The 12,637-nt window shown below is 35.8% G+C and overlaps 1 protein-coding gene across 6 annotated transcripts in view; it reads left to right on the forward strand.

Moving 5' to 3' along the window:
- The window catches only part of LOC128143708 (sodium channel protein type 1 subunit alpha), a 102,634-nt gene that overhangs the window by 76,351 nt on the left and 13,646 nt on the right, over nucleotides 1–12,637 (forward strand). For 5 of the 6 annotated variants that reach the window (XM_052791231.1, XM_052791235.1, XM_052791230.1 and 2 more), the window contains exon 22: nucleotides 12,122–12,403. In XM_052791231.1, the coding sequence (XP_052647191.1) occupies nucleotides 12,122–12,403 (282 nt within the window). The remainder of the gene's footprint in view (nucleotides 1–12,121; nucleotides 12,404–12,637) is intronic. The other variant, XR_008235855.1, reaches the window with a different exon arrangement.

The following is a 12,637-nucleotide window of genomic DNA, read 5'->3' on the forward strand; positions in this document are numbered from 1 at the left end:
TACTTGCAATATAATGCTTTTGTGCTAGTTCTGAATTGGTATGCTACTTGTAAATGTAGAATACTGAGTATATGTTGCTTTGCTGAGTTAGAGAATTAAGTGACAATAAAGCATGCATTTGTGTCTAATTTCACAAAATAAAGCATGTCATGCCGTGCTTGATTTATTTATTAGAGAAATAGTAGAAGGCAGCAAACAATCTGAAATCCACTTGCACTTTCAGTTTTGCATGCCTTATGCATATTTCTGGCTGATGGCTTTAAACATTTACTGTATTTCAAATTTCCAGTCCAATTTCATAACTTGTAAAACTAAATTAGAGTATTTGATGTCTTAAATATCCTCTAAAATTCAGTGGCTCTTCCTTAGATTCCCTTACCAGGAAAACGATAATGAGGCACTTTCAAGAGTATTCTAAACTTCATTAGTAGGAAAGAAACATTTCTCATATGATTGAGTTATAAAACATAATATCAAGTGTCTGTCATTACAGATTCACAACTAATAACAGGCTATATATTTCTATTTCATATAGGATAACCTTTCTTCAGCTTGGATGGGGTGGACCACTGGTTCCTCCCCTTATCTGTATTATGGGTACAGTATTTCCCCCTTTTCTACCCTTAATGATTACAGTGTAACTAATCACTACATTGCGTATTTAGGGTTAGAAGGAGAGACAATCTCATCTGAGAATCCCAGTAGCAGCGAAACTAGATTATATATACTCACCCTACACCCCCTTTGCAATTGCTTTAAATCTTTGGAAATAATCCTTTGAAATTTCTGATGTTACAGAATTAACGTGAAATCTTTTGAGAAAATCAGTATTGTTATTTAGAGTTATCTGAGTTCTTTTCGCAGGACAAAGGTACCTCAGCTATTTTTAGTTTTTTAGAGGCTTTTTTAACTGAGATAAAAAAATGTCTTTCTTTAAAAATTTGAATCTGGCTTTTCCATTGTTTTGGAAAGATCTGTGCTTTACTCTGTTACTCAATTTATAGCTACATACATTCAAAAATATCCCATAGAAAGGTTTGAACTTTTAATACATTAAGCACACACCAAAACACTACAATGTGAATAGTCACAACTACAGATATTTATATAATTGCAGTTTAAATTCTTGCATAATTTTTAAACCCCTATATATTACATTAAGTAAACCACTTGAAGTGTATATGGATAACACAAGACATCATATAACATAAATAATCCTTTCTTGGAATCTGAATTCAGACTTCTTTGCCCTGTGTTGGAAACTAGTTTTTGTAATTTTTATAAAATGCCAATAACAGTATTATTTTTATAGCATTTTTCTTAGAGTTTAGAAATGTCCTGCAGGAGACGTGTCAGTGATACACAAAATTTGCATTCACTATGAGATCCTTAGAAAAATCCAGCTTTTAGACTACAACCCTTGCAAGTACCAACTGTAGGAGGGTATCATTAGTGCAGGGGGGTTTATAGCTTCAGTGTAAATGATGTATCGACATAAACACCATTCACTGTAAATTTAGCATCTCATCTCACAGTTAAGAATTATGTATTCACTCTCAGGAAAGTGTGTTCACTATCTTCAAGTTTCTCTTAAATATAGAGGAATACATTGTGTTGATCAAAAGACTATGCACTTTGAAGGATTTTTTTGAGGACTGTGATCTTATTCATTACCTTTGAGTTTTAAGGAAATGTATTAGAAGTGTTATGTCTCTGAAAGAGAATTAAAAAAATTACAAACTTCGATGTAAGAAGACTCTTTATATAAATGTTCATAAATCATACAGGACATATCTTAGTATTTTGAGATTTTTCTTAGACTGTAATTCTACAATTAGAAGAGCACTTTTGAAGGAGTTTCTTATATAATTGAAACTGATACAGTTTTTGTCTGGATATGTGTTTGTTGTATCTTGAAGAAAAACCTTACTCTTAGGATCAAAATTTAATGAAATTTGAATGAGATACATAATATAGTTTGCATTTTAATTAAAAATGTTAAAGAACACATAAAGGTCAATAATGTTTCATTTATGCAACAGGAAGAGCAAGAAGTTATTTTTTTTCACTGCATCTGGTGAAATTCGAAGATATTGTTCCCACATCAAATAATTACTCTGTTTTCATGCTCGTGTGTATTTAACAATATTTACCAGGTCTCCTCAAAGAAATGCAGCCATGTGATTTATTGCTTGGCAGATAATTATTGTATTTTGTCATACAGTATGTTAAATTTTGTCTTTTCTTCTATACTGTCTTCAGAAGTATTTTGTCATATACTTGATTTCTGGTGAAAAACAGAATCAAAGCTGCTCCGGGAACGCCATTATTTTGTTAAATTCAACAGTGTAGCTTGCTTTTAATAGACTGTTACATGAATAAGGAAGGTTTCTGTTACTACTTTAACCAAGTTAAATTTTCTTATTAAAGCTAGGACAGAATTGCAGAATCATTGAGGTAGGAAGGGACCTCCTAAGATCAGCTGGTCGAACCTCCCTGCTAACAGTTCTAGCATGCCAAGATATAAACTCACCACCCAATAGCATGAAATTTTTCCAGCACAAAGTGTTATAGAAATAGTTTGTGTGTTAAGTGTTTAAGGAAGTATTTTACTTTCTTTGAAGATAAAATTCACTAGCAGAAGCATTCTTCAGTCAGCTGCACTTATACAGTAACAATTAAGAAAAAGTAGAAAAGACTGCAATTGGCTGGTTAAGGGAGTGATTTTCTTTTCCTCTGAGATCTTTTATCTCTTGCTTCAACTTTATTTGTTCATTACTGTTAAGATTAAGATTTAGTTGTACCTCCTTGTCAGGTCTCTCTGATTCTTTCCATCTGCCTGTCTTTTCTTTGCATGCTCTTAGGTAAATCCAAATTTTTCTTTACAGTTGCTGCTTTAAATGGTAGTTTTCTAATAATCTTCACCCTGTATTCCAATACAGTCTGCATTTTACTCAAGAATTGAAAACCTTGTCATAAATCTTGTCATAAATATTCAAATTTTTTTAGTTGTTTCACACATGAGGTGCTTCTCATGCCAGTTCTAAAAATGCATTGATTTCTTTCATGAAACAACATTTTGTGCTTTTTTTCTTGATTTAAATAATATTCTAGTCTCACTACCATAATTTACTTCTACACACTTTCTGTTTACTACTTTGTAGTGACCCCAAATTAAGGATCAGCATTAGTTTGCTAGAATAAGATTTCAGTTTTATTTTTTCCTTTACTTCTAACTTTTCTAAACATTTTTCTAAATGTTACTTGATTCTGGGCTTACATAATCATAGGTCATGTAGTTAAGAATAAATTATATATACATAGGTGGCATTAAGGCAAACTGTGTAGCAAAGGTGGCAATATTCCAGTTCTTCTATGCACTTCTCAAAGGCAAAATCACTAAGCTACTTCTAATTTTGGTTGGAGGATAGAGAAAAGACAAAGCCAGACTCTTCTCAAATGTGCACAGTGATAACAAGAGGCAACAGACACAAGCTGGGTTATGGGAAATTCTTATTTGATATAAGGGATTTGGGGGAGGTTTGTGTTATTTCTTTTTGAGTGTTGGGGGGGGGGTATTTGATTTTTGGTTCAGTTTTGTTTTTTACAGTGAGGTAAATACTGGAACATTGGAACTTAATTAGTGGATTATAGATCACACATTCATACAAACATGGTGCACCTCCCTGATTTCTGTTTTGGGACAAAGTTATAAGACTTTCTCACAAGAAGTCCATTAAGATAAAATAGAGAGGAGTATTAATTGAAAATGAGAAGGTTTTAATAACTTGGATGAATTTACATTTTTAGATTCACCTTAGTTCCTCCCTAGAATCATTATTTGGATCATGTCAAGTAGGTTGCACTTTCACAGAAATATTTAATTCTCATCCTTTGTTGTCTCCAAAGTCGGTTCATAGCTGATCATCAAGCGTATGCAGCATGCTTCTTCTCAGTGTACCCATTCCAAGCTACTCAATGAGAAAAATATGTAGTTTTGAGGTGTCTTGTTAAAGTATGTATTGGCAAGTAAAAGAATTATCGCAATCTCTCTCTCTCCCCCTCTTCTCCCTTTCTCCCTCCCCTATTCTGTCCTCATCTGCTAGGTTGCACTGTCAGGTATGTTTTACTACCTGATATAAACATTGGAAAAATGTGATAAATTTTCTTTATTATCTTTGAATAAAAGTTCCCATCTACACTACTGCTGTAGGAATGTACCTATAGTTTATCCCTTCGACATTAAGAACTTTTAATCCTTATATATCTATACATGACATCCCTCTTCCATCAAACTCCATGGATACACTCAGACGAGACAGGGTATCTTGCATGGGAATATTTCTCCTGTACTGCATCATCAGTTATCTTCCTTCATGGGCACCTCCAAACCTCACACTAAGTGACTGTGGCAAAGAGCCCAAAGCCTCCACTGAAGATCAGTCTTAACCCTCTGCACTGGGCAGTGTTTGTATTCTGTCTGCTGGCCCACAGGCCGGGCACCTCCGCTGCCTTTGTGAGAGGAACAATTCCAACGGACGTAGCTTCTCCTAATTTACATCCCATACCCATTTCCTCCGATCCCACTGACTTTCTGCTGTGTTATGACTTGTAGAAGTGACTCCTCTAACTTCAGAGAAAGGCAGTTTTCATCATCTGTTTTGTAGTACCAGGGAGAGCAGGAAGCCATTATTACAGCATTTTTGTTATTATTTGGTGAGAAGAAAGGGACTGCCCCAACCACTTTTGTCTCGCTGAGCCCCCTACCACCTTACAAACACTCGCAGGTCACATGTGGGAAGGGACAACAGGAGCGAAGGTGCTGCTTTCACGTGATATTGCAGAAACAAAATGGTCCCTGCCTTCCAGCAGGGACTGTAAACACACAACCAGCATGTGTACTACACTACTGGTGCAAGATGTTTACATTACATGTATACAATACCTTGAAAAAAACCAGGGATTATTGATAAATTATTTCTGAGTGATTTTTTTTTTTTTTTTTTTTTTTTAGGAAAACAAGTTGCTCCCAAGTGTCGTGTTTACTGAGTGAGAAAATAGTACTTTGAATGGTCAGGCTTTGGGGAATTTTAAGACAGTAGAAATTCAGATGAAATCCCTGTTTTGCCATTCAGGTGCCATTCCTTTCAACTTTATAACTTGCTCTGAATTGTTTAGGATGAAAAAGGATTACACAAGGTTTGATGTTTAGATGGTAGATGTTAGGTTTAAAAAGGAAAAAAAATATTTTCTTGTGCATGCATGTGTATACTTCTGTACAAATCATCATATTTAGAGTAAAATATCAGCAGAAATCTTGACTTGATTTTTAACAGCTATAATTCACTGTTTCACAGGTTCAAACCCATCTCCTACCCAGTTAAATACTTCTGCCTATGAGAAAGAATTAGGCCTATTTTGTTAGAGATTGTTTACACTTCACGTAGGGCTAGCACATTGCTGATCATGATCTCAGTGCTGTCTGTTACAAGATGCTCTCACAATGAAAATGAACTCAAATAGTTATCATGAACTGGGCATGTTCCAACTGAATTATTTTAAGGATTTCACAATTTTAATCTGAATTATTTAAATGTTTAAGCTCACCTTCACTCTTGTTAATCTTTGCACAAACCTGGATAGTAGCAAATTTCATCACTGCACTGGTGGATGACCTCATAATTGATGAAAATTGTATTTGCTGAGATTTTTTTCTGTTTTGTTTGTTGATTAAGATTTTATCACCACTGATTGCCCTGCAGGTCCACGCATTTCCTCTTTTTACCTGACAAACCAAATGAGAAAATTGAAGGAATTGCACGTTTCTTAAGGTACTTCTCTTCTAGAAATCTAGTGCCGTGTTTTACGTCACACTGCTTATCTACAAGGTTCCAGATTATCTTTGTGTATACAATTTTAGTAGTGAAATGCCAGGGACTGCCATCTCATAAACTCAAAGCCATCTGTGATCACCAAAGTGTGAAAAGCTTACTAAGAGATACTCTGCACAAATTTTCCCATTCTTCATAGGTACAGTTATGAGATCAATTTCATCCCTGGGGACTGAGGAGCTGTTCCAAGTATTTTGGGGGGAAGGTACTGTAAAGAATTCTTGGGAACTTTTTGCTCTATACTACCTACCTTTGCATTTCTAATTACCTTTCAAAAGGGTTTGTTAATAGGGCAATTGATATTGTGGATTTGGTTTTGCTGTGCAATTAGTAAAATCCAGGGGTTTGGGGTGTTTGGTTTGGTTTCTTTTTTTTTCCTTTGAACTTCTTTGATGTAGGGGTCTTCCTTTCTATTAAAAGAGCAGAATGGGTAAATACCTCCCTTAAATTTGGTCTGCATAACAAATTTTTGGATTGCATGTCACCTTATGAGCATCGGTCTATTTTTGTAAGCACCAGTCTTTGGAAAACACCATTATTTCCATATAGAGAAGTTCCTATTATATATTTCTGACTCATCTGACAGGAACATGTGCCCATGTTTTGTGATGGGTAAACTAGAAAACGCATAGAATACTTACGATAGAGGATCCAGTGATAGTGGAAAACCTATCAGTTAAAAGTACATGAAGGAGGGCCATACATTGAATTCAAGCTGCTGGACAGCTGATCTCACTGTGTTGGTGCTTGGCCTGCGAAGGTCCAGTGGTATGCTTATGCTGCCGTAATACAAATAAATCAGCTGATTCACTGGTTCTCTTATAGCTGTTGATTCATGAATGCAAAGAGCAAGGGATGATAATTCTCAAGACAGAGGTTTGTTCCAATGATTCCTTGCCTTGGACTATCAGACAGTGGTCATCTTTTTGATTCAGGTATCGGCTTTCTTCATGGTCTACCTGAGATGCTCTTTCAATCCCCTGACTGGGAAAGTTACTGTATCCCTTATGTCCTTTCCTCCCTTGCCTCAACTCCTCCACAGTTTAAGAGAGAATACACCTGTCTGTTACCTGATACCCACCACCTGGTCAAGTCAGTGTGGTTTCAGCATCTTCTAGCCTTCCTTGTGTGATGTCATCGAAGTCCTTCACTATGAGAACATGCTAAACTCAGATCATGTATGTCACCTGAGCCTCCATTGCTGTCCACTCACAGCATACCTACCTTCTCATTCCAGCAATCTTACCTCGGCGGTGGACCAAGAATCTAAACCAATGGCTACTTGCTCACTTCATCTTTCAGTGCAAATGCTCTCTCTGGCAGCTTTGTGGACAGCTGGACTTTGGCCAGTTGAGCAGAGGAGATTCATGATCTTATGGCAGACGTTCTTACCTCATCCGTGTTCAAGACAAGGCAATACTCGTAGCTTACTCTCAAATCCTGCCCCAGGCAGTGTCAGTGTTTCCTCTGAGTCAGGAATGAATTTTCATATTTTGCTCTAATGTGGCTTATGCTACGTATGCTATTGTCAAACTCCCTCTGCATGCTGCTGTCTTTGAACAACTGGCTCTTCAATCCCTGTACTGCTAAGAGAGAGATGAATGGCTTTTTGTAACAAGCACCACCTGAAGTCTACGACTGTGTGACTAGACAGATAGTTACTTAAAGGGAAAGAAACTATTCTCTTTTTTTGACATATGTATTCAAGCCCACAATTTGTTCCTCTTCCTTGGAGTTCCTGAACACTTCTCAGGCTTTCCCAGCTATCAAGGAATTGAGTACAAGAGGAACATGTCTTATGCTTGTTAGGCCCATATAGCATGCATAGAATATAAGGTTTGATTTCGTCCATACGGGTCCTGGTGAAGTAAAAGTTATTTGGCTTTCTGTGCTTCTGTATGTGAATCTCATGTGAGAATGTACATGCAGAAAAAAAAATACCAGGTAGCAGTTAAATAACCTCTATAGCCTTTGATGGACTCCTTCAAAGGACTCTGATATGAGATCTGGCACATCAAATCTTTGGGAAACTTTTCCTGTTTAAGCATAAAATTATGAAGTTGACAACTTCCAAAGTGGAGGCAAATAAAGTACTTTGTCATTTTAAGTAGGAAGAATGTTCCAGACATAATCCTATAATCTTCCTTTCCATCCCGAAGATAGTAACTTCCTCCTCATTTGCACCAGGGACAGAGTTTGGAATTTCTTCACGGAAGCTGCAAAAGTTACGGAAAAAATGGATAAGTACCGATGAAGATTGTTCCTGGTTTGTATACAGATATCAGGAGGCCCTGACATATCAATTAATCAGGTCCAATGTGGGAACTCCTGGAAAGCCTGTGGCTGCTGAGGTGCCAGGATCTAATGAAGCTATTTTGCTGTGGGAACTATAATACATTTATATCTCACTATGTGTTTCAGATATGTGTCCCACAGCAAGGCTGAATCTAGTAAAGCTTTCTTATCTTCTACGCATACAGCAGGGATAAGCTGGTATTTTGCACAGTCCTCATTCTATACATATGCACAGCTCTGGTAGCAAAACTGATTTTTTTTTTTTTCCCCCAGTTCCATTTTGCTGTCTTCTTTGGACAGTTGTCCAAAAAAAGATATAACCAGCAACAACAAAAACCAAGTGGACTACTAATTTGTATTGACATAATGTCATATCAGCTAGAGGATAAGACAGACAATTAGCATTGCAGTAATTCTTTTATGTTACATATATATCTGATGTTGGAAGATAAATGTTATGGAAATGTAAACATGAAAAAATTGTGTGTGTGTGTATATATATATATATGAAATACTGCTTTCCTCTAGAGGAGACATGGTTTGCCACAACAATTTTTTTTTCCTGGATGAATATCAACTGAGGTGTGAAATAGGCTAGAGCCCATTTGTCTTTGTAGGTGTCAGGTGTTGCTTCTTACTTGCACTTATTGCTATTCCACCTACCTGAAGCTATAGGAAGGTGAACAAGCAGAATCAGCTTGGGCTTTTGCAGCTTGCTTACCGGAGTCAGCCTGACCACCAACATCCCAGCATTGAGGAAATACATAGGTAATTTAAAACAAACAAACAAACAAACAACTCTGCAAACATCTTTTCCCAATTTATTGGCATTATATTCTGTATCAAGGAATAGCAGAAAATAGGCCCAAAAGAACAGCCCCTTTTAAAATAAAAAATACATTTAGAATCATATACATCTGATCTAGATTTGAAGAAAGAGCAAAAATAAGAGCTGTGGTTGCCAACATTCTTTTAACCCACTACAGAGTCTTTTCAACAAGACAAGATTGACAATTTTTATTTGCTAAATTTTTAACTCATTAAGAAATGCTAATTGGTCTTCTGCATTCAGTTCACTTTTGAATTGGTTCTCAGTTTTTTCTGTCCATTTGCTATAACTTATGTGTGTAGGTGTCATGTGTGTATGTATGGGTGCTATCTTGGATGTATATTATGTAAGCTAATGTCCTGCTTATCCTGATATACCTCAGCTATTCCCAAAGCAAATACCAAAAAAGTAAACAGAGAAAACACTGATAAAGCAATTGCTTCCAACTGATGTGTTGAAGAAATTAAAGACTTCTTCCTGAGGTGGACTTTACAGCCAGCCAAGCATCTGACCAGCATATAAAAATGCAGTTTTACCTTATAAATATGATAGGGCAAAGGCTCAACACTGGTGGGGAAAAAAAAAATCAAAAATCAAACAAAAACAAAAAGCAAACAGAAAACGACTTCTAAAAGTTTTAATTTTCTTTTCTTCTTTTCTTAAAAAACCTTCCAGGGGGACTGGATAGCTCAAGGGGTTGGTAATAGGATACAGAGCCTTTCATCTCTAGGTCACCAGTTCGCATCCAGGCCAGGTCAGTAGTGACCAAAAATTGTTACCATTTGATGGGTTTTCAGTGACCTATATGAAATAAGTTGTTGGAACCGTTGTTGGAACAGTTGCTGGAAGCTGTTCACTTCTTATTCAAGAGGTGGCTGATCTTTTCGCAGTCTCAGTAGCGAGACTGCATTACCTATTCATCTAAAGATGTGAGACACGCTGATGGCATTTTGTAGAAATCTTTCTTTCTACAACTATTACCAGTTCATAATTGTTACAACAATTACGGTAGCTGTTAGTATTCTGCTGCCTGTTCTGGATCTGTGCTGTGGTCCAATGGATCTCAGGGTTATTAAAAAGATAACTGCTACAGGCACCTAATTCACACAAAACCATTCTTTGTGTGAGCACAGGTAACCTTAATTTATTTAAGTTGCAGGACTAAATCCCCATCTTTCTTTCTTGACATCTTTATTTTCAGGTTTTTCACCAAGATTAAACGGAGGAATTCAATCAGTATAACACATCCAGAACATTTTTAAGGGTGAAGAAAAAAAAAAAAAAGGAAGAAATAAAAAGCTAAGACAAACTCTAGCTGGCCTAGAATTTCAAAGCAGCGATAGCATACAGTGTCATAGATCAGGTCAGACTTGGAATAAATTCCAGAATCATTGCATTCCTAATTTTTATGTTGTTCTCAGTTCCATCAAGCTAAGTAGCAACAGATTTCTTCTCCCTACAGGATAGGAAAAAAACATTTCCCTCACTTCTTTGAAAATGGTTTCTTATGTTCAGAATATTACTGGGACCTTGTTAGCCTTTTTAAATGGCTAGCTTATGCGTATATCACCTAGATACTTCACATTTTCTATAACAGAAATCTCAAGAAGCAAGCATGCTTCCTTTAAAGTTATCACCAAAAATAGAAGCTGCCAAGAAAAGCTAAATTTTAAATAATTCATGGTTTTATAAAAGATAAGGATAATTCTCAGTTACAGAAAGGTCCCATTTCTACTCTCTGGCAGTGGAGGAGGCCCTTAAAATGAGAAGAAAATATGCCCTGAAAATAACATTTCTACCTAAGATCTCTAAACAGGTCCTAATTCCTGGCCATAACATTTGGGAGGAGGAGGGTGCTGAGTGACGAGTAACACAACCACAATACTCCGTTTCCAAAGGCCTTCAAGAGGCTGTGAAATACAGGTAGTAAGATTGAGCAGCTCTGAGTTTGCTCAGAATTATGTTGGTAGTGGGGAAGATCCCTCTATGTTGCAGAAAGCAGGGAACAAAGATGGACTAAGATACCTTAATACACCCCAAGTATCCATGCCAATCCTTTCCTGTCTTACTGCAGGAATTGGATTACTTGAGAATCAGAGCCCTACTATGTATTTTACTTTACCTTCCTACAAGGTCCTAAAACTTTTACAGAGAAAAAAAGTAAAATTTAAAATAAAATATAACTTGGAAATGAGATCTGGTATTGGATACTTCAGGGGAGATGATTGTTCAGCTATTAGCCAAACAAATATCACAAAAATTTTGATAGCTCTGACAGACACATGTGATTAATTACTGTATACATCAGAAAAATACACTTTTTATCTACATAAGTAATTATTGACATCTTGCTTGCAAGGGGCTGAGAAGGCAACTGGCCAAAAATAATTTAAAATGCAAAATCAAAACCCCTAAATATGTCCTTGATATATGTCCTTCTTTAGATAAATGAAGGGTATTACTGACTTAAACTCAATACATGAAACAATAAGACTGGAGCTTGAAATAAATTATGTTGATTCAAGTAGACACATACTGCAAAACTGTCTTGCTTTTCTATACAAAGAAATTAATCTTTGTTATATTCTTGCATGGAACAATAAGGCAATAAAGATATGTATTTAATTCCTGCATAATCCTTTTAATGTAGAGCTTAGTTTCTAGATTCATGGCATTTGTGTTTTCAGCTTAAATTTCAAAGCTATGTTGATCAAATCTACAGGTTGCCATTTTTCTTTAAGCATTTTTAAGCTATAATTTGATGCATTTTTAGAATTTTATTATGTCTGTACTTATATTTAACATGTTTGTCTTTTTTATATAGAACACATCAGTGTCAGGCTTCATCTTACTACCACAAAGTCTTCTCTTTTGTTTTTCTTTTACTTATTTTAATTTTCTCACTTATTTTCTTTTCAGTACATATACTAAAGTTAAGTATTTAAAAGAACAGTGCAATGCTACAGTTATTAATGTACTGCTTTAACATTTATAGTATTAGTTTCTGAACAAGCATTTATTAAGTATTGGTAAAACAGTATACAAAATGTTATTGCTGTAAATATTCTTACACTCTTTTCTTTTCCCCCCTGTATTTGTGTACTAGGTGGTTGTGAATGCCCTTTTAGGAGCAATTCCATCCATCATGAACGTGCTTCTCGTTTGTCTTATATTCTGGCTAATTTTCAGCATCATGGGAGTAAATCTGTTTGCTGGGAAGTTCTACTACTGTGTTAACACCACAACTGATGAAAGGTTTGAAGTCGACCAAATCAACAATTTTAGTCAGTGCGAGGAACTCATAAAAAACAATCAAAGTGCCCGATGGAAAAACGTGAAAGTAAACTTTGATAATGTAGGATTTGGGTATCTTTCTTTACTTCAAGTAGTAAGTGATCACTCTTTATATATACCTCTTACTGTTTATATGTAATAGTGAAAAGCAATTCTAGCAACAAAACCAGAAAATATATTTACCTGATGATTTTTATCTGTGACTTAGTAATACTGCTGCACTGATACTTGATTACTCTTTTCATAGTAAGCAGCAAGTAGAGCCTACTAAGATGAATAAAGGATTTTTAGGCCATCTGACAGAACAAGTGCTATTCTTCCTATTTAT

The sequence above is a fragment of the Harpia harpyja genome, chromosome 7 (assembly GCF_026419915.1).
Source record: "Harpia harpyja isolate bHarHar1 chromosome 7, bHarHar1 primary haplotype, whole genome shotgun sequence".
NCBI lineage: Eukaryota > Metazoa > Chordata > Aves > Accipitriformes > Accipitridae > Harpia > Harpia harpyja.